Source organism: Trachinotus anak, unplaced genomic scaffold, assembly GCF_046630095.1.
Source record: "Trachinotus anak isolate AG129_WGS33_773 ecotype Australia unplaced genomic scaffold, CSIRO_AGI_Tana_v1 ptg000028l, whole genome shotgun sequence".
NCBI classification, from domain to species: domain Eukaryota; kingdom Metazoa; phylum Chordata; class Actinopteri; order Carangiformes; family Carangidae; genus Trachinotus; species Trachinotus anak.
This window is the reverse complement of record NW_027273879.1, coordinates 17,329,705-17,352,830: the sequence shown is the minus strand read 5'-3', so window position 1 is coordinate 17,352,830 and position 23,126 is coordinate 17,329,705. Positions and strand designations below refer to the sequence as shown.

The 23,126-nt window shown below is 44.1% G+C and overlaps 1 protein-coding gene across 2 annotated transcripts in view; it reads left to right on the top strand.

The window, feature by feature from the left end:
- The window catches only part of stom (stomatin), an 80,146-nt gene that overhangs the window by 37,877 nt on the left and 19,143 nt on the right, over positions 1-23,126 (top strand). Inside the window, exon 2 of one of the 2 annotated variants that reach the window (XM_071465278.1) lies at positions 4,099-4,255. The exons of the other annotated variant lie outside the window; for it this stretch is intronic. Coding sequence (XP_071321379.1) covers positions 4,099-4,255 — 157 coding nt within the window. The remainder of the gene's footprint in view (positions 1-4,098; positions 4,256-23,126) is intronic. 2 annotated transcript variants of the gene reach the window in all.

Below are 23,126 nucleotides of genomic sequence, written 5' to 3'. Positions count from 1 at the left end.
ATAGGCTAAAATAAGATAAAATAAAAGAAAAGAAAACAAAAAATATTAATTTGGAAGAAGAAAAAAAAAATACCACAGCATGCTTATTTACTGTGTGCATATATATAGCTTATATATAGCTTAATTAGTCTTCTGTGATAATCACACTCTCTTTAAAACATCAGCAAAGTGAAGAAACAGTTTTCATAACCAAACATTACATCTTCAGGTTCTTGTTCTGTCCGACCAACATCATTATCAAAGTCTAAATATTAAAAAATATTCAATTTACAATGAAATAAAACAGAGAAAGTCTGAGAATCCTCACATTTGAGAAACTCGAACAAGAGCATGTTTTAAATTTTTGCTGGTTTCGTTTAAATGCAAAGATGATTATCAAAATTTGATTATAAAAACAATAATAATTTCTGCACTAATGCAGACTGACTGTATAGGTGGGTTTAAAATGAAAAAATAATATAGGCCTCTGGTTAGTTCATAAATACTTAAATGGCTGAGAAGTGTCTTTTTGGCAGAAGACAGCAGCTAGGCAGTTAGACTGTAGCTGTGTGTGTAGTGTAGTGTAATGATCTGGCTCATGCTACTGCTGATTTTGGACAAGTGTCCCTCTGGTCAAGCGATTTTTTTCCCCCTCTCTCTCTCTCTCTCCAGGAAGTGGTCAGAATTTGAGGGCCAGTGCAACTGTTACCGCAGTGATGAAATACACACACACACACACACACACACACACACACACACTGATTTTGTGTGAGGATGTTATTGATCCATATTAAAAAGAGGAAACATTTCCAGGAATGTTTCCAGGAAACGATCAGTGCTTGGTGTGTTGCTCCCTCTCTCCATCTGTTTTCATCAGATGCTTAAATAATACTTAATTATTGATCCACATTAAACAGCCTCTCACCTTCCTGTGCATTATCACCAAAACAAAGTTGGCACCTTTGGGCCATTTCAGTAAAGTGTGGAGTGTTTTTTCTCTGGCTGAGCTGACAGCCTGACATTTTAATTTAATTCTGAGTATTAAAGACCAATATTGATATTAATATTTTATTCTGATCAGGTTACTAGTCTTTGAATATTTGCAGAAGTATCAATAGTATAAAACATGAAACAGGATAAACTGGCACCAGGTGCAGTTTCATCATAATAGTCCACACTGACCTGTCAGTGTTAATAATCTATCTGTGGAAATGTGCTATTGGAATTCTGTCCATAAGCTTTACCACTAATAATGCCTGCTGGGCCTCCTCAGCTTCCTGGGCTTTTGTGGGTGGGAAAAAAGAAAACATTGTGCTACATTTTATTTACTTGCCCATTTGAGCAGCCATGTTAAATACATATCCAGATATGTTTTGTAAAAAATGTGTGTCGCCTTTGAATAAACTTTGGCATCTCTATCGTTTTGGTTTTGGTACGTCGAGTAAAGCATGTCTTTCGGGGGGGATGTATGTAAAAAGGTGACTCCTCTCAACAAACAAACAGCATTAAAAAAAAGGTAGTGGAAAAAAAAAAAAGACAAGAAAAAGGCACTTGCTCTGGAGCTGGTGCTGCACCCTGGACCAGTCAGGGATGCAAATGATGCACCTTAACGCCATCAGGTACTGGAGTTGACAGAAAATAATGAGAACCCGCTGAATCTTTTATAAGGTTAACACTCACATTTCCCAGTCAGCTGTCACACAAGAAAGAATTTAGCACATGCATGCGGGCGAAATGAACCTTCATCGTCTCATTAATGCTGACAGGGCCCTGGACCGGCAGCTCCCAGCGCCAGCGCCGCCACCACCTTCGTTTTGTGTCGGTAATTTGCAGCGGAGACAGACCCCCTTCTCCTGGAGAGAAACGGAGGAGGAGGAGGAGGAGGGAGATATTACGGAGGAGAGCAAGAGTGAGAGAAAGAGAAAGAGGGGAATGGTAGAGGATCGTGGAGTGAGTGCAGAAGAAAAGAGGGAGGGAAGGTGGGCTTGGGGGTGGAGGGAGGGAGGGAGGGAGTGAGGAAAGATGGCTAGCGCGGCAGGAGTCTGATTCTCCCCTAATTGGAAGCATTGGGCATTGTCAACGGAGGATTTTCAGCTGCTCACTGACAGGTAGAGCCGTCAGAATGATAGCCCACTTGTCAGCGCAAAAGACCAATAAAAACAAACCACTTTTGATTTAATTGGAGGCCTAACCATGGTGTGTGTGTGTGTGTGTGTGTGTGTGTGTGTGTGTGTGTGTGTGTGTGTGTGTGTGTGTGTGTGTGTGTGGTTGAAGATGTGTGTGTGTGTGTGTGTGTGTGTGTGTGTTGCCTGCAGGGCTAGGACCATGGGGAGGTGGGAGGAGGTGTGAGGATGAGTGGGGGCATTTGTGTGTGTGTGTGTGTGTGTGTGAAGGAAATCATCACTCTAGCCATCAATGCGCTCACCCTGCCTCCATCTTTGCCGTCACTCCTCCGTCCTCGCTCTCATCCGCCAGCTCTGGGGGGCGAGCGGTCACCGGCCGCCCGTGGTGAAGGGGTTTCAGCAGAGGCAGGTTTTGATTCTGTCCCAGGAGGCCTTCCTGAGCAGCAACATCAGAGCAAAAAACTGTCTCTCCATCTTCTTCATCCTTCCCCTCTGTCTTCCTCCTCTTCTTCTTCATCCGTTAACGGACTTGGGCTCTTGCCACAGATGCCAGCCTTTAAAAACAGGATGAGAAGCTTTTGACTTTTCTTCTTCTCCCCTGTTGACTGAATCATAAACTTTTCTCTCCATGAGAGCGAAGGTCACAGTGAGGTGACTGTATGTGTTTGTGGTTTGTGTCCATGGTTTTGCTCATTAAAGATGTATTTGGAGGATATTGGTGCGAATGCAGTATATAGCAGAAAAACTGTTGATCACATATACATCTTTTTACATCCTTTTCCAGTTTTGCAGTTTCTTTCTTTCTTGTGCTGATTTCAGTTGGGAGGGAAACTTGTTGCTGTAATTTGTGACTGTATTTACGCCACAAATGTCAAAGCAGAAATCTTGAATGATGGTGCAGTGATAATGTCCCTTTTTTTTCTTTAGGAGGAGCACAGGGACATAGCTACAAAAATGGCCAAAAGCATGTGGCCTGGGACTGAATTTCCTGGTTTAGGACATAAAAACCTAACTGATAGAGCATAAAGTGATCTTTAAGACAACAGTGTTTTTCCGACCATCTGTTGAAGTCCTTTTCCTGTTTCAACATGACAGTGCCGCTGTGCACAAAGTCAGGTCCATAAAGAAATGGTTTTCCCAGTTTGGTGAGGAGCAGTTTGACCTCTGACCTCAAACTCATTCGCCACCTTTGGGATGACCTGGACCACCGACTGTGATCCAAACCTTGTCCCCTAATATGAGTGCAAAACCCTGTCGCCAGGTCCCACGCTCTTGTGGAAAGTCCTCCCAGAACATTGGAGGTCGTGAGAGCAGCAGATAAATGGCCATGAGAATGAGATATTCAGCAATCACATATGGTTCCAATGGTCAGGTGTCTACATACTTTTGGCCTTGCACTGTCTGTCTTAATTTGGCTAAATTACTTCCTTGATGTTTTTCACGTTGCTAGAGATAAAAATGAGGATCCTCTGTAGCTCATTAACCAGATCTGGATTCCCATGGGCCCACTTACACCTCAGTAAATATTTGTATTCATGGTGCTGTAATGTGGATTGACGTGGCAATGAAATGTCATGTGATTATCAAAGCTCTCCATTCGTTAATGAAACTTCTTTACTAACTGAGTCGTTGTAAAGCACTTCTACTGGTCTGGACGAGTGATCTTAGTTATCTCATGTGGTCACTCAGCAGTTAAACAAGGCTGATTATGTCATTTTCTCTTTAAGCTAAATGTGTGGTTATCACTGTTTACTGTGCGTGAGATAGTGAAGCAGCATCTTGACAGTCGTCCACTGTGTCACCTTCAGGAGTGAACTTACCTGGAACTAAAACTGATAATAGTAAACAGTTAGGTTAGCTGTTGTTAAAACACTGTGTTTGGCGTGAATGCACAATCACACAATCATAAAGGCTGCAATCAATAGTTATAGTAATTAAGATGCCAGAACTGACCCCCCCCCCCCCCAACCAACGCGTGTCTGTTTCATAATTGCAGGTCCACGCAGGATCTGAATATGCACCCACCCAACTCCACCCGTCCTGCACTGTCGGCCCCTCGCAGCCCAGTGTTTCATTATTCTTGACAGAGTTCAGCGAACACATCTGGTCAGAGGATAAGAGGGGATGGAGGGATGGTGCCAAGAGGCGGAGAGGTGAGTGAGGAGCCAATGGAGAGGGGTGTGGGGAGGCGGAGGACATGGACCTACAATCATCCATCATAAACATCCCTCATGAGGAATGCCAGCTCCTTCAAACTAAGGCCAACCCTACTTTTCCTGACCTTTGACCCCCTTGGGGCTAAACCGTGAAGTCCATTAGAGTGATGAGAGGAGGGGCTGTGGCTTTAAGTGATTTGAAATTGTGTATTTACTGTTTATTGATATTTTAGTTGGTTGTTGGGCCTCAGCTGAGTATTTTTTGATAATCATTCTCAATAGGAGTTTGTTCTCCCAGCTGTATAAATGCCAAAGAACAACATAATATTTAGGGATAAAGACCTCGATCGGCCGGGTGAATTATGACTCTTGTCCGTCAGGAGCAAAGGTGGAAGTATCATGACGTTGTTCTGCAGCCATAAAAATTCCTGGGGTGAAGGTGGATGGATGGATTGTCAGCGTGTGTAACGACCTGTGATTTGGACACGGGAGACCGTTGTTTGCTTTCGGTTTGCTTCCAACGGTCAACACTGGGCTTTATACTTTAACCTAGATACCGACAGTCTGGGGGTCAGCTTGTTTGCAGTCTCACGAGGAGTTTGAAGGAGGGTTGATGTCAGTTCATATGTGCATCCAGGTCACTCAAAAGTTGTCTTATTTACATGTTGTGCTAACTTTCCCAACACTGGACACTGGTAACACTTTTGGAAAGTACTAACAAACTGTGTTGTTCCACCAATATCAGGACAAGCTAGTGGTTCATTTTGGAAGGCAACATATTTTGTAGTTTAGTCTGGTGGACTTGCCAATACCATACCAACATGCTAATTTTAAAAGGTAGATGGAGTGCACTTATAAAGCTCTTTACAATGGAAGCCACATTCACCCAAACTTTCATACAGCATTTTTTTCCACACTTTTCTACCATTCACGCACAGTCACAGAGATGATTCTCGAGGGCAATTAGAGGTTCCGTTCGTCTTGCCCAAGGACACTTCAACGTGTGTTCTGGAGGAGCCAGGAGTTGATGCACTGATCCTCTGATCAGTGGATGACCTGCTCTACCTTCTGAATTTTCATTTTTTTTCACATTTCTTAATAAAAAACTACAAAAGAATTAACAAAATAAGCCAAACTTCCTATATGTCCCAAATTTTAGTGTTCTCATAAAATGAAATTTGCTGAAATAAAACTAGGTCTAAATTGTGAAATTATGATTTTAATCAAGAGATATCTAATCAGAAACTAAGAGTCTGGCCATGCATTAGAAGCCAGTTTAGTTACTTGAGAATAAGGCTGCAACTAATGAATATATCCTTAATTTGTTCATCTGGTATGTTTGTTTTAGATGAATTAATTCTATAAAAACGTCAGAAAATAGTGTAAATTTCCACCACAAGTTACCAGAGTCTTTAAACTGGTTGTAAAGGAAATGAGTCAAAAACCCTCAAATGACAATGATATGCAACAGAAAAGCAGCAATTAGAAGCTGGAACCAGTAAATGTTTCACATGTTTAGTTTGATAATTAATTGTAAAATAGTTCATTTTTGCTGATTGACCAATCAGTTAAATAACTAATTGTGTCAGCACTAGTTCGCAGGCCAGTCTCTTTCTCTGAGGTGAAGTGGATTCTTGTTCAATGTTTATGGTGCAGCGGCCGAACCGGTAACAGTCGTTTTTCCCCTGTAAGGTGTCACAGTTCAATGTTAACCTGTCATGTAGACCCCCCCCTCACCCCTGAGTGATGGCGTATTGGTGGGCTCACATTGGGCAGGGGGTCCCCCGCAGCTGCCACAGGGAGACGCACACAAGCTGGTAGACAGTGTGGAGGCTTCCCCTCTAGTTCCTGTACCTCTGGGGGGGGGCACAGGGTCTAGGTTCACCTTTACCCTCTACCTTGCTTGGGTAGACAGAGGCGGGCAGGGCCCCTGGCCTTCTTCTTCATTAAAGAGGCAGAGCTTACATCCATGAATCACATTGTGAGTGTCACTCAGGACACACACACACACACACACACACAGACGCACACAAGCACAATATGCAAGAGTAATTAAACTGACTGTAGCAGAGGACAGCTCCTCTTTAGGTATGCAACTCAAGTTATTTTCATCATTAAATGTAAGACAACTGTGAAAAACAAGTACCCAGGACGTCGTCAGAGGATTTGGTTTGTCTGCCCAACAGTCAAGACTTTAAGATATTCCACAGATTCACTTTACAATTATTTAAAAGAGAACAACATTTTAGAAGCAAAATGTTTTTCTTTTTCTTAAAAAAAAAAAAAAGAAAATACTGAAACAGTCAGTTATGTTTCAGTTTTACTCATCTTCAGTATTTGAATGGGGTGGTATGGGGATGAGATGATAATGTAGTGATATAATTTTATAAAATTCTGTCGTCCAAATAATGATTCTTGGCAAAAAAATGAACAAAAACTTTTATTTTTACACATATAAACACTTACACACTTATAATATCAAAACATTGCTGCTTCCTCTGCTGAATTTCTCCTGATGTATTTGTCAATATGTAATATCTGTATTATTAATTGTTCATTGCATTTCTGTCTCTACAATATAAAACTGTTTCCAGTTGCATGATCCAATTCTCACATTAAAACATAACTGGACAAATGTCAGGCCCTGTTCTAGATTTGTCTCACACACACACACACACACACACACACTAGGTGAATCATGGCAGGGGGACACCGGTGTTCGTCCTGGCCTTAAACTCCCTGCTTCCTAATTTGGCCAATATGCAGGTAATGTGTGGGGTCGCAACATCTCAATTATCACACCTCCTGTCAGCGCCTCCCAATCCTCTGCTCGCCGCTACCTTCCCCTCCAACGTGCCTTCACCCCCCTCCAACCCTAACCCCTCCCGCCGTGACTTTTATTGCTTCATTAGTATGCTCCACATGCTGCGGTGCACACCCACGCTCCGCGAGCCTTCAAACCCTAACAACTTTTGGCAGATCAGTGCATGATGAGGGGATGATGAGGGAGTCTTTCTACTAAAAGCCCACCTACCAGGCTCTGTGGCCCATTTTTGTCCAAGTGTGTGCCCAACCTGCTGAAGCTTGAAAGTAGAGGAAACAGCTGGGCGAGCTGGTGTGAAGGTTTTTCTGGGTGTCACATCTGAAAACACACAGCAGATCAGATGACCTGATACAACACCTGAGTTTGAGGAATATGTTTCCATAGAACTCTTTTTTACTTTGGAAAATATTGATTCAGTGGCTGATTGGTTTTTTAAAGTCACTTATTTTTCAGAAATACCTTTTTTAGTACTGCAAATTTTAGAAAATTCAATGTAAAATTAGATGATTTTTTTAAAATCAAGTTGAAATAAAAAGAATCAATTAAGATATTAAAGCGTTAATGTCTTTACACCAGCAAGAGTTTTGTCTGAATAACATAAAATGATCAGTGTGAGGATTTAGATCAGGGATGAGCTGATGAAAGAACAAGTAACCAAGTCTCGACCAATCATCCAATACCATCATCCAGTGCTTGACAGTTTTTGACACTTGATGCTATGAACATGTTTTGGTCGGTGCTCAAAAAGTATTGACGTCCAGCTCTCATCCCCACGCCTGCCACAGTCAACACCTGACACAGATCACTCACCTCGGCCGGGTTTTTTTGGGCGGCTGCTCTCCTGCAGCGATGTTTGATTTCTGAGTAAAATACCTGTAGGAAGCATGGAAGCATGTTACCTTCCCTGTCACAACCATCCATCCTACAGCTGAGCAGGTACGTCCAAGGTGTGTTTAGAGAGCATGTGTGGAAGTGTGTGTTGGTATTGGTGGTGGTGGTGGTGGTGGTGGTGATGGGGGGGTGGGGGGTGGGTGGGGGTGGGGGGCTGGGGGGGGGGGGGTCATCGTGGAGAATAAGACCCCAGAAAATGCTCATTAGAGTTGACCTTGGCACTTGGAGCCGGCGTTTGATGGATCGGGTACAGGGCCAAACAAGCCCCTGGGGAGCCATGATCTTATCTCTTATTGTACACACACACAGTCAGCCCCCCCCCCCCAACTCCCTCCTCACTGACCCTGCCCCCCTCTCCCCCCGCTCACTCACACTCCTCTGCTCTACACGCATCAGAGGCAGAATAAATCTGTGTCTGACACCACAGGAAAAAAGAGTGGAGAGGAGGAGGAGGAGGAGGATGGGGGCCTGAGGGAGTAAAGGAGAGAGAAGGTAGTGCTTGAAGGGGGGGGCGGGGGGGTGACAGGAGGAGAGAAAAAACACACAGAGGGCCGAGGAAAACCAATAGCTCACAGAGGTGTCATTACCTACATAAGTCAGGTGAATGTGTGTGTGGGGTTTTTTTTGTTTTTTTTTTTAATATCTGCAAGGCACATGAAGAGTTAAAGGGAAACTGAGGCAATTGGCTGAGTGGGGGAGGAATGAAGGGAGGGGGGTGAGGATCAGTGGATGATGAGTCTGAGATGAAAGATGAGACTCTCAGGTGTCTCTGTAGCACATTCACGGTTTGTTCTGTTCCTCTTACCTGTCCTTCTTCTGGATGACACACACACACACACACACACACACACACACACACACACAGTATTGCCACCGCTACCCTCATGTCTCCCCTCTCTGCTCCCAACCATGGGACACACCAAACACACAAAGAGACATGAGGCAACATCCACCTCCAGGATAGCAAAGTTTCTCCCCCACCACCCAGCATCCCCATATTCACAGGGGTGGCATCACAGGCTTGTGGGCTCTTTGTGTTCTCTTCTTCTGCTGCTGTGCTACGGGGAGAAAGTGACACTCTGAAGTCTTAATTGAGGTTTACCTGGTGTTTTTTCCTCAGTGTTGTTGTGTGTTAAAGTGTGGTTAAACTTTATAATCAAGCCTACAGGGTTTACAGTGTGAAGCACAGAAAGCGAGGAGTGTGTGATGACATTACAAACACAGTTGTTTACTGGGCTGCTAGCAGTGGCGGCAGCAGCTAGCTCACTCCCCGCATCTACAGAACAACAACAACAAAACTCTTCCACATTCTCGCTGTCAGTCAACACCCCTCTAAACAAACCTCTGAGTGTTTCCAGAAAAGAAATTTGAGTAGAATGCAACTATTTACTGAATCTTTGGGCATGTTTGAATGGATCCCTCTATTTTCTCTTTGCACTCCGTCCCCCCGCTTCGCTCCTGTCTGTCAGTCTGTCTATGCGAGAGATCTGGGAGGGACTGAGAGACTGATGTCTCAGCTCCTCCAGGATCCCACCAGGAACGCCTTTTGACAGTTGCAGGAGCAGCAGGATACAGCGCAAAGATGTTGCTGTAATTGCACCTGGTTGCGTCATGAAAAAGTAATAATTTGCTGTCAAGGACGTCAAGGTGTCAGCGTTCGGCAGGAGTTGATAAGGTATTGACTGCCTCCAGAGTGCTCACTCACTCACTCTCACTCATACTCCTTTATAAAGTTGACTCCCAGAGAAAGAGGGAGACAGCGGAGGTTGGGGAACAGGGGAGAGAAAGAGGGAAGTGAAAGAGGAGGGTGGGAGGGATAAAAAGGACGAAAGGAGAGAAATGAGCGACAAAAAAATAGGCTAAAGACAGTCAATCTGCCTGCTCTGAGCTCCCAGACATTAATTGCACTCTATTTGCCACTTCGCAAACCCTGTTCATTTATAATACATGCACAGATTGCGTTAAATTATACATAAGCGATCAACAGGCTAAAGCAGCGTGGCGTGCTCCCTGTAAGTTGAATAATACACAATTACCACCTGGCTCACTCTTCTATTCACTTTGATTACTGTCACACGGGTCGTGACTGGCCACTGATTGACACTCACAGGCAGGAAGAATAGAGGAAAAGAAGCTTTGACTTCTTGTTGTGGAGTGGACCCTGCCAGTCCCCACAAACCTTGATCTTGGAGTGAACACAAAGCCTCATGGGAAGGGCAGACCTCCTCTGCTGAAGATGAACTGTCGGGTGAATGCTTCGTGCCTTTGTGGGGTCGAGGTCCTGAAATCAAAGAGTGGAGAATGTAACGTATGACAGGGGCACAAATGAGTGAACGTACACAGGTACACCTTGCCTTGCGTCTTATGGCGCTCTTATTTAAAAAGAATATAGAGGTAGATTTTGTTTGAATTTTTCGTACTAATTTATATTACCTAAGTTTGGTTACACATACCAAAGTTCTATCAAAATAGATTGAGATTAGAGTTGCTTCACGTCACTTCAAGTTTTCTGTTTAAAGTTGCACTGGTGGTGATCTGACCTTTGACATGCACCATAATGTTCCATAATGTTCATGAAAACACAAGCAAGTTCAGATAACATCAAATCAATTTGAGAACATGTGCTGCACACACAACACAATGGAAGTTTTTCCCAGGGGACACAAAAAGGTGATGAACTTGGTGGGTTCATCACTTTTCTTAAGTTGGAGTGCGTTGAGCTCTCAGGGCCACAGTAAATCTGAGCTTGTACTCCAAAGAACATGGGAGAGAGAGAAACAAAACAAACTCACTGATCATTCGCATGTAACTGCTAATCTGATTGAACAGGCTTGTCATAATGCAAACTGAGAAATATCTGATTTTTAAAAGTTCCAGTTGACACTGTAAAGTTTTTCTTTGATGATGATGAATATGATTTTGGTGTGACAACTGATTGGACCAGTTTGGACCAGGTCTGTTCCAGTCTCAGTCCTCCAGTAGTGTTCAGAATCATTAGATAAAATCATGTAGTGTGACATGTAAAATATTCTTTTAAGACTTCAGATTCAGTCACCGTCAGTTGTTCTCATGACGATCTTAAAAAACATCCTTGATATTAGAACTTTACCTGAAGTTAGTTTCACTTTACAAAGTTCAGTCACTATCCATTACCTCTGCAGGTTACAGTCCTTTCCATCCAGGATCTAACCCAAACTCTGCACCTTTTACATTCAGCTTTTCATTCTTAATGCCACCATATGTCACAGGGTTGTCCACCTCCAGCAATTTAGTTGTAACTGATCAGCAGTTCAGTGTTTATTCTCCTTCCTGGCTGTCAAACTCTTTCAAAGAAATCTGTGCAAGTTGGTGGAAGCAGTCTTGTTTTGGTTTGTCCAGTCTTTGTAGGTTTCGGCTGGTCTTTACCCTGGCCATGTCAGCCTGGGGGCCTCAGCTTGTGGAATAAAGGGAAGGGCAGAGGTAAAAACTAAACTACATGGTGAAATCACTGATTTCCTAAGCTGAGCAGCCAGTCGGAGAGCTCTTCACCTTATGTGCAGACATTTGCAAGTTAATCCTAAATTGCCAACAATTCCTAACTGGAAATAATAATATTTTATAAGAAAAAACACTTTGCATGCAGCTTTGCCTTGCAAAACTCAGATGTTTTCACCTTTGCCTGCAGCTCAGGTATTTTTGGTTTTCTGTGCAACCTCACCCTGAAATAAAGCAGTGTGCTGTTTTTGAAATCCAAGTGAAAATCAGTGACGATTGAATCGCCTCCAGAGCAGATTCAGCTGCTGGTGAGCGCTGATTGAGCCAACGATGCTGGACACACCACAAAAACTGTGGTGACAGAGAGCTTCATACACTTGGTGATACTCAACAGGCAACTGTCGGTCAGCACACTTGAACCACAGCCGTTAAAAGTTGCTGGCACGCCGGCTGTACTACAGGGATCAAATCGGCAGCCTTTATTTCCCGGACAATCTCTCTCTAACCAGTATTCCACCCCGCTGATCTCTGGCCTGCTGCTCCATCTTTGATCAAGGAGAGGCGCTCTGAAGTGGGATGAAGCCCCAGGCTCGAGCTTTAATATCCAACGTCCCTCATCTTTCCTCCTCTTGATGTCGTCCAGCCATTTCATCGTCATAGGGAGCTGAAAACGGATTGATGATGGCATGTTTGACAGTTAGGACATCCTACACAGCATCCACATGTGTGCGAAGAAAAAAACACCTGCTTCAGTCTTTGCCTCATGCCTCTTGTATACGCCACCCCAGATTAGAATAAGGGGAATGCCCTGTGCTTCAAAGCTGGGGTGACGTAAGCTAAAAGCCCTTTCTGAGTGTAAAGCGAAAGCCACCAATACAGCAACTCAGTGGTTATCTGTCCTCATTGTTGCTTAATGAACCGTCAATGGAGCAGCTTGGAGCAGCTTATAGACTTCTCATTGTTGCACAGGGGCTCCCAGGGTTGATAGATTCAGCATTAGGGGTCAGGATTTGTGGGGCTAGAGGCACAATCCTTCAGATATTTCCCAGAGATCTAAAAGCTGGTTAATCAGCTCCCCCTTCATGATCTCCCTGTCTGTTCATCTTCCCATGGACGAGTTCTATCAGTCTTTTTACCACCAGCCTCCTCGCCTTTATTCTGCCATGTTTGTGTTTGGGATTTGCCCAAGTGGCCCCAGATCAGTTGACCTGACCCCGGCTTGGTGGAGAATGGTTCGGGTCTTAGCCACAGCCTCTCTTACATTTTAATCACAGCTCTGCGATTTTCTGCCACTGCCACACACAGAAACACACACTGAACTTTCTCTTTTTTTTATCAGCAAAGTAGATGTTATGATGGTTCTCTTTAACCTGTACTGTTAAACTGCGGTGAAGATAAACTCATCTCTCGCAGGGTCTCTTGTAATTAAGCCCGCTGTCTTTATTTCTCTTGGATCACCTTGCATTAAAAATTTCCCCCTGGATATCCAGTCCCCCCCACTCCCTTCCCCTCATCCCTCCTTCCCTCCCTCTTCCCAACTGCATCCACCTTCCTGCGCAGTTTGTCAGCTGAAGTGATTGCCTCCCTCTCTCGCCCCCTCAGTGGCATTTAGCTATTCTCATTTGCATGTACATGCCCTCGCTGTGCGGCCCGTGGGCTGGCGAGATTGATCAACAATGCCACGCCGTGTTTTATTACATGTCAGTCTGAAGGCTGGTTACCAAACGCCACGGGCACACATGTGCGCGAGCACATGCAAGCGTGTATACCAGTGGGTAAACATGTTGTGCTGGTTGACGACGTACGCACGACGGGTACAGGCTCACAAACAGAAACGCACGCAGAGCTCGTACGCCACCTCCAGGTTCTGACACTCTGCAAACATGTGTGCATACGTGCACACTTGAGTCCCGGTTAAAAGGTATCGAAAACACACACATCAACTTGGACTCTGCACCCCATGGGAGTTGGTTCAGATGAACGTGTGCACTCCTGCTCAGTGAAGCCTGCGTTTACAGTGGTATCTCAGTGTAGCCTAAGCCTTCATCTCCTCATATTACGTTCTGAGCTGACAGATATTAATATGCAAAATAGCAGGATGCTGAACAAAATGCTGATAATTAAGCGAAGATGTTCTGGGTAGAATCGCGCTTAAGAGTGTGCACGTGGGACCCAGCACATGGTAAGCCATATGCCTCTGCGCAGTTAGCACTATCCTTTGGGGTAGGGGGGTTGGAGCCTGTTTCCACACAGGCACTGTACAAATGGAGCCTGGGAGACTTGAACTGTATCCTTATCCTACTTTTATAGAGTCATCAGAGGAGAAAGATGCTGCTCTCGCTCTGGTTTGCTGAGCAACTGGATGTTGCTTTCTGTAACACAAACACATAGGTCAAAGGTCGGCAAGATCTCCTCATTCTGACATCACTGGAGCAACTGTATGAAAATGGGACGCTGTGTTATATTTCACAAAGACGCATCTCCCTCCTTTACCCACCAGCTCCTCCTTCCCTCCCCTCCCCGACTGATCTCGCACTGCATCCCCAGAGGGGGTGAGGGAAGTAGGGAGGATTTTTGTGCTGCCGGGGGCGACAGGCTCTCTGTGCCATCCACTTACACAAACGGCAGGATCAGCGCTCCACACAAGAATAATTAGAAGATAATGGGTAGTAATGCGGCCCGATCTGTCCCGATTATCTCCTGGCACCGACCGGCACAGCGCCATCTGGTGCCAGATCTCGGGGCAGCGGCTGCTCTGCCACATGAAAAGAAGGTGGGCTTAGGCTTAATCTCACACCCCATTCTGTTATTGACTGTCTGTATGGTGCTGTGTTCAAAAGTGAGTGTGTGTGAGAGTGCAAGTGCATGTGTGTCAGTCTCTGTCTGCCCCTCTGAGATGGTCGATATACATCACAGAGAAAAAGTGAGATTGCATTTATATTACATGTATAGGTGACAGCCGGTGTTGCTGAGTGTCTTGGTGATCGACAGTAAAGCAGAGTGTTGTTGAGAGCCCGGTGTGAATTTCTGCAGAGCTGTTACATGGACAAGTGTCTGTCATGCTGGGCTCTCTCTCTCAGCTTAACTCCCACCCTGCGTCTTCTTAAACAGCCTCTCTCCCACAGCTCTGGGCCAATTCAATATGACAGTCCATTGTACGGCCGGTGTGGCTCGAGGTTTAGTGCATTAAGACTCTTTGTGCTTTGTGTTTGCTGACGCTTTACAACCCTGGCAGAATTCAAAAACCTCCCGCTCACCCCACACCTTTGCCCAAACCAAACGGCCTAATTCTCATAATGCTCCAGCTATTGTCTGTTTGATTGAACAGAGGCTTGCTGCTTTATCAATTATCGCATCACGTATTTCACAGACAGCCGGTGCCATTTAGGAAAAGCTGTGGTTTTTACTCAGTGGTCGTGGACTGACTGCTGCCTGTGTGCAGAGAGGAGAACCTACAAGTTGTTCTGCAGCAGTACTTTCTTAAAAGTAGGCACTTTGTTGTTATTGTTGTTGTACACATTAGACAAAGAAGTTTTACTTCAGCTTGATAAATGACAAAACTTTTGTGTCACATTTAATACTTTTCACCATCTTGTATCACTGTAAATTGAATATGTCTGGATCATTTTCAAGATGCCACTGCAGAAAATACTGATTTCTGATATTTTATTGACCAAACAAATGATCAACTAATCAAAATCATAACAAAACAACCAATAATGAAAATAATGGCAGCCATATGTCTGAGGTTATTCTCCTCAACTTCATATGGCTTAGATAACTTGGTGCATGTGTTTCAAATACACATTTGCCGCATTATTAACATTTTAATTTCATTGTATAATCAATTTAATGTAGTTGAATAGTCTTATAAAGAATTATCTTGTTTATTTATGAATAAACAATTCATTTATGAATGTAAACAGCTGAAATACACACATATAGAAGGCATACAGTCATGTTATGCATCTCTATGTACAAATGTAGTTTAATTATGTAATATTATGGAAATGTATTCTTGACCTATGTGAACAATATAAGTAACAAAATAGTCTAAGTTTAAAGGTCCACTTACTGCCTTCAGCTGCATCTTTTGGTCTTCTTTAGTAAATAGAACTGGTTATTATGTCATATATTACTAAAATGTTGTATATATTATGCATTTAAAAATGTTACATATACATATATTGCTGTCATATATAAAATAACATTAATAATATAGGTCTTCGTTATCATGTAATTCTTTTTAGATTTTCATGAAGATTATTTTGGAATATTAATGATTTTTATTATATTATAGGAATACTGAAAAAATAATCTCAGGTCCACTTAGTAGCTTTTGTGGAGCTTTCATTCCCATCACATGATCTTCATCAGCAGATGGCATAGGAAATCTACATGTTTCTGAGCACTTTAAAAAATTCTTGTCCATGTTGACTTAAAAGTTGAATATTATTAATTTTAAATGTTGTTAAAGTGTGAATATTATTGGAACATCAGGGACTTCCCTTGTTCTTAGTGTCTGTGACCAGCAAGTTGCCCAGTATGAGGACGTTAGACTTTTCTGTAACATGACACTTTCCGATTGCCCCGATAGAGAAGAATATAAATACAGTTTGGATTGTTCAGAGTTCACCCCCACCCCAACTCCATCATCAACTACTGCCACCCTTTCTCTTTTATTCCACTTCTGTCCTTACCCTCAAACTGTCCCTCTAATTTACTCTCCATACACAACCTTTGCTGTTTATTGAGATGCTAGCTCTCTTTATGAGCACCTAATCCCAGGGCAGGAGGATAATTTATGAAGCATTTACATGAAGAAGCCCAGCTAATTGGAAGCATGTGTCTGGGTAAGCCTCGCCAATGCAGACACACTGCAGTTGAGCAGGCCAGGATTCTCACCGCTTGTAATCTTACATCATAATCATTATTTTATCGCAAAATAAAAAATTTATCCAAGACTGTGCAAGTCGGCCAGGTCCTGAAGCCTGTGTAATAGTGGTGCCATATGTCAAAGGGGCCAAGCTAGCAGCGCAGAGTCTGGAAAGCTGTCTTTTGTTTGCCCGTACACGTACTGAGGCAGCACTCTTCTCAGGCTAACTGCCCCATCAGCAGAGAAATGAGCCGTCGGAGAAGCACTCAGCGCTGCCTCTCAAGCCTTGACCCCCAGTCTGCTGTGTCCAGGGGGAGGTCAAAGGTCAGGTAGGCAGGTCTTTGCCAGCCAGCCAAGAGGGCACTGGCCATTTTGATGTCAGATGACACGTTGATTCTCCATTTACCGGACCCTCAGCAGCCGTGGCCCTATTCTCTCCAAACCTAGCCTCCCTCGAAACACCCCCATCCTCATTTACATCAGGTCGTTTGTTATGACTTTATGATTATATATGGGGCTTTGTCTGGCTGTGCATGTACCTTCACCACTCCCAGCTGGTCCCCATTAATAACAGGGCCCCGGTGTAGACAGAGCAGGAGAGACGGAGGAGCTTGTTAGCGTCATAGCCGAGCGCAGGGGCTCAGCATGTGAGAGTGGAAGGGCCGACAGGACAGGAGGGAGATGCACAGTACACACACACACACACACACAAACACACACATAGTCACCTGAAGTACCCCCTTACACTCCAACCACCAATTTGAAGTACATGACATGATGTCCGGCAATTGCACAAAGCCATCATGGCGTATTTGTATGGACCTACATGTGTAAATGTGTCAGTCTGCTCGTGTTTGTGTGTGTGTATGTGTGTGTGTGTGTGTGTTTGTGGGCCACTGGGCATGTGTTGGGGTGAAAGCATAATGAGGCTGACTGGACGGAATAGGCCGCCATGCAGACAGGCTCCATTGTGGGTCCCAAACGGCAGCAGAAGCCCCTAAAATCTGCGTCCCTGATCTACGCTCCAGGAGTCGGTTGGGAATAAAGGCGTGGAAATAGGATTTATTTAGCACGCCTCATCAAAAGGGAATTAGCAGGGTTTGGGGAGGGAAGACGGGGCTCTGTTTAGAGCTAGGATGAATGGCAGGATCATCTCTGTAATCCTGGGCCCCCCTCCTCTCCTCCTGCATCCAAGAAAAAGAGGAGAGTCACCCACATTAGCTCTAAAGGTGCTTTCTGTAGCCTCATCTCGAACCTCAAACCAGAGATCCTAAAAAGAAAATCATTTTGTAAGATCTTGGCAGGTGAGGTTAAAGCGAAGCACCTGGATCCTTTCTTCTTCTCTCCCGCCCATCTCTATCTTTTAATTCCTCCTCTCCCTTCAAAACATGGCCGCGGAGCTGTCAGACTCGATGATAGCGAGGCTGACGGCAGAGAGCTGGCGCGCCAACATGCAACAAACAACAAGCGAGCGTGTAAACTAAAGCAAACAAAGCCCCTCTCCACTCCTCCAAAGGCAGGATCCCTCCCACCTGCCACCCTGCGCCGCTGATGAAACATACAGTAACAGAGAACAGCCATTAAATGGGCGAGCGGTAAAACCGAGTTGTACAATGTGAGGGGGGCTTGTTGTGGCACATCCCGCTCTCAGTCACACGCACGAGCTTGTTCATTATCATCCCCTGCTCGTGTTTGTGTTTTCCGACTCCTCGGCTCCAGACATGGCGGCTGGGTGCATTTGTTACCTGAGGAAAAGGTGACAGGCTAAAGGGTGCTTGACTGGCAAATCTCTGTCAACGAGACAATAAATTCAAGTTTTGCTCCGGTTCCAGACAAATCTCATCGACATTCCTCTCAGTATTTATATAATCAGATTTGGTGGAGGTATCAATAATTGACAGGGAGCCCAATTTCCAGAAGCTGGGCAAAATGAGGTGTAACTATCCATTTTTGAAATGACACACAACAAAAAACAGCATCTGAGGTGTTTGCTGTAAATGTGTTCTGGTCAAACTCTTAATTTCTCCTGTTAAAAAACTACCAAGCCACCAAGGCTTAAATGAGGCTAAAGTCCACACATTTAGACAAATGAAGTTTTAATTGTGGTAAAGTATGCAACAGTATTAATCTACATTTCCTTCTCCCAGGGGCTCATCTCGTTCCCACTTTGCTTCTCCCCCCTCCTCCTCCTCCTCCTCCTCTTCGTCTCAGGAGCAGGGCTGATATAATGGGCTTGGCTAGAATAAGCAATGGTGCCGTGCCTGTATATATCTCAGCGCCTGGGTAATTTCAGCTCACTTTATGTGTCCTCGAGGCTGCGTCGGGCCCCAGCAGACCCATAGCTCCTTTATGTAACACCCAGGAGAATCTGCCCCCTGCACAGGTACAAGCCTTGGAGAAACAAACACCATCAGTAACCTGTCTGCTGTGCACGAGTCTGCCGCGCCCACCTTCACCCCTCCTCCTCCACCGCCTCTTCCTCTTCTTCCTTCTCCAATCCATCCGTCCCCTCTTTTCTCTTCTCTCTCTCTTTCTGCACCCCGCAACCTAATCATCACCGGCCCCCATTCCCATGATTTATCGCTCCACACGCTGCTGAAAACCAATAGATCAGGCTTGCGGCGGGGGGCCTGAGAGGCAGAGAGGGACAGGGGATGGTGGCAGAGGGGCCGGACGGGATGGGGAGGGAACCTGGAGAAAAACCCACCTATGATGAAGTGCTCTGTGATGCAGAGGAAAAGCAACAGCAACATCACAGCTCGCAGTCGGCGTCCTGCCGTCCCTCTGAGCACATCCCTCTTTCTTCCTTTATTCCATCTCTCTCTCTCCAGTGTCCTCCTCTATGTCTCTGTTGTTCTCATCCTTTTTCTTTATGAAGAGCCTCCTCCCTTGTTAAAGCCCTCACTGTTACTCCATAAGGGCTGAATCTCAACATTAGCACGGGGATAATTTCCTCAATTAGTTTGGATCAGCAGCCTGCGCGCAGTGATCGCTGACATGGAACAGGGACGTAGTGAGGATTTTAGAAATATTGAAGAGATGAGTACAAGTTCTCCCCAGTGAACCACCCACCACCCTGAAACACATTGTTTTTATTCTACAAAGCCATGAAGAAGGAGCCAATGTCAATACCCAGCTCTTGTTCTGTATTAATCTATTTATTTCTACGCCCAAAATGTAAGTATACCAAGTCTAAACCTACTGGAATCAGTCAAGTGAAAGCGTTTAATTGCGCAAATGAATCCATAATAAATTCCCATAATAAATACCACAGACAAGGCAAGTGCGGAGATGTGGGTAAATTAGTGGTTGTAAGCTGTTAGATGTAAAACTGCGTCCACTGACACACTCTCACTGAGTATCTACCAGAGAAACAGGCCTGTAAAACCTGCTCAGGTGTTTATCCTCTTCTAATCCTTTCAACCACGTGTAATAGGTGTGTCATTTTATTTACATGAGATTGTACCTGGAATATTCTCTGTACGCAGTGTTTTTGTTTGATCGTATAAAGCAGCATTTCATGGGCTATCAATTAACATATTTTTAATCTATTGTGAAACATAAAGTGTTTATATTTTCATCTATCCGCAATGGATATGATGAAGATGAACAAAATCAGACTCCTGAAAGGTGCTAATTTTCATCTTCTGACATTTAATCCCAGAAGATGAAACATCTACAATCAATATAGTCTTAAAAAATGTACTTATCCTTCTCCAGAAATCCAAATCAGTTTGTGTGAAAATTGGCTTGTGAGTTTCTACAAGCTAGTTAAGAAAATTGTGATGAAATTATTCAATCACAGGTTGTTAATCAATCATTATCAAAATAGCTGTTCATGGTTTCCTTCCAGTCAAGGAAATACTGAAAAACGCTGAAAACGCCTAAGGAAGTATAAACAGTGAATTTTGTACAGTTTGTGCTTTTTTTTTTTTGGCGTAATAAACCATGTGTAGTTCATTATGCTGAATTGAGCTGTTTGCATCTTTACACCAAACCTCTCAATCTAAAAGTGAACATTCAGGATAACAGAATAAATCCTGCTCTTGGAAAATGTGTTGAGTTGTGCAGGTATACGGCCAAATAGTTGACCTACTGGCCACCTGTCCTCTGCGTTTCCACAGCAGACACATGGTGTCAGTCCTCAGAGAGTACACTTCATTACAAACATAGATTGGATTATGTCTTCCAAAACAGACTGACCGTGTCCAATCACTCTAGTGCAGCTTTGAATGAAGAATATTCACCTTATGTCTGGACTGGTGGGTCGGGCAGGCTGACACACACACACACACACACACACACACACACACACACACACACACACACACGCAGAGACTGGTCCTCCTGGGGACTGGTACACGGGGCTGATGGGGGAAACACGGGGGCATAAAGAGAAGCGAGAAAGAAAGAGAAATGTCTTTTAAATGACATCCCCATTGTGAGCTGGAGCAGGACGATGGCACTTTGCAAAACTGCTAACAATGAGCACAGGAGAAATCCCTTATCCTACAGGGGCCCGGCAGCATGCTCGCCATTACCATAGTCATTTAAATACAGTAATCTCATTTTCTGCCTCAGCCAAGGGGGCATGCAAAATTTCTCAGTGTGAAGGGAGGAGAGAGGGGTGTGAGTGGCGTCCAGGGCATGCAGGATTAGCGTGTGTGTGTCTGAGTTTGTGGGGTTGCAAGTGGCAACACACTGCAAAAAACTTCATGTTTCTTTGGTCTTATTATTATAGATATGGCCAACAATTGTTTGGTAATAGTAACACTGTAGTCACAAAGCTAATTGCTAACATGTAGCAGTTTCGTTAAAAGACAGAAATCTGATCGACAAGCACGAGCAGTCAGATGACCGGACAGGCTGTAAACGAACTGAACTTACAGTATAAATGAAGTCTGGAGGAAAATAAAGGCAGTAAAATTATCATTCAAACTGGTGAATTGTAAATATCCACCACAGTTATCCCGATGAGGGATTATGAATGAGATTTTGGGTGATCTGATTAAATTGTTGGTTTGTTTTCAGCCTGTCTGACTGATTGTACTCATTTTTTGCAATATCGTTGTGTTTCCAGATCTCAGAAATGTCCATGTTTGGTGAAAACAACTTTATCGTAACTGATAGAAATGTTGGACAGACCTTTGAAAACAAGACCCAAGTTGTAACACACTAATATTATCCCCTAAAACAAGTAATAGAAGCTTCCAGAGCAGTCAGTCGACTACTTATTCACAGTACAATTCAACTTTCAAAAACAAACTCAGGCTGCAACTAAGATATTTCCATTATCACTGGTATGTTCAGTTTTATGAAATACAAGAAAATAGTGAAAAATGCCTGTTGCAAGCTCCTCATCCCCATGGAAACATCTTCAAATGTCTTGTATTGACCAACCAACAGTCCAAAACCTAAACATACTCAGTTTACAAGAAGCTTTAGCCAGACTGTTTATTGTGGATTAAAGGGCCACTGCTGCAGTTCACTATTGCACTTCCATCACATTGTGACAGATTTAAAATTAGAAAAGTCAAAATCAAAGAAGCATATGTCAAGATGTCTTGACTTTTAGTTTCAGGTGTGGGTTTAGCTACAAAAATGCTTCATCCTATAATTCCCATAATGCAACCAATAGCATATTTTATTGGAAAATCACTGACTGGTATTTTAAAAGGCCCCCATCTTTTTCACTCCTAACCCCACACAACCCTGAAGACATCAGGGGCTATTTTGTCAGACTTCATACATTTGTTTCCAGAAGCTGTGCATGCTTGAAGGACACTAATTCCCCTTTACTGTTCTGACAATCAGTTCATTGTTTTAGCACTAAAAGCTAGTGTCCTGTTTCTTTACTCTTCTGTGTTGACCTGCTTCATTCTGCCTTGTTTCAAGAGAGCGACCCTCACTACCGGAAATCTCCTGACACAAGTTTGTTCACGTGTAAGAAAACCAGCAAAACACAACTTTTAGGACTTGATTGACAAAGATGATTTGATGAGGGTGGACATTTCTTGCAGTGCAGGTGTCTATATGCATAAGCAAGAGTGTGTGTTTCAGGAGGGGAGGTGGCGTGTGTGTGTGTGTGTGTGTGTGTGTGTGTGTGGGCGTTGGTCGGGGTTGCTGCAGCAGCTTTGGGGATATCATATCAGATTGAACAACAAAAGAGGAGCAAGGGAGAAAAAGCTGTTTCCACACAAGCTGTTTTCATTCTTCTCCGCTTCCGGTCCAGTGGAACAGTTGATGAAGTTTAAATGAAGCAGAATTAGGAGATCAAGCAGACACGGGAGCCGGCGTTGATGGTATCTGCAAGCCCCCCTCCACACACACACACGCACCCAGGAGAATCGAACCAGGGGCAGCTGACCTGGATGAAATCGAGAGAAAGAGAACCGTGGAGGAAAGGACAAAAAAAAGGGGAGGGAGGAGGGGTGGGGGGGTGGGGTGAGAGAGATAAGGGGATGAAGTATCTCCTAAATGTGATAATCTCCAATCACCTCTAACATCAATTCTGTCAAGGCCTGGGTTAATGAGCTCGCAGCCGATCAAGCGTTATGCACCGCCAGCCCCACCACCCCCTGATTCTCCCTTTCTCTCCCTTTCTCTCCCTCGCAGTCGCTCTCATCATCATTGTTGTTCTTTTGATTTAATCCCTCTTACTTCAGCTGATTTGAGCAAGAGGGGAAAGAGGGATGGAGGGAAGGGAAAAGCCTATTACCCAAGCTCCTCTGCTCTCAACTATCTAAATGCTAACGATGTGAGGGGGCGAGAGCGAGGAGGGTAGGAGAGCAGGGTATAGGAAA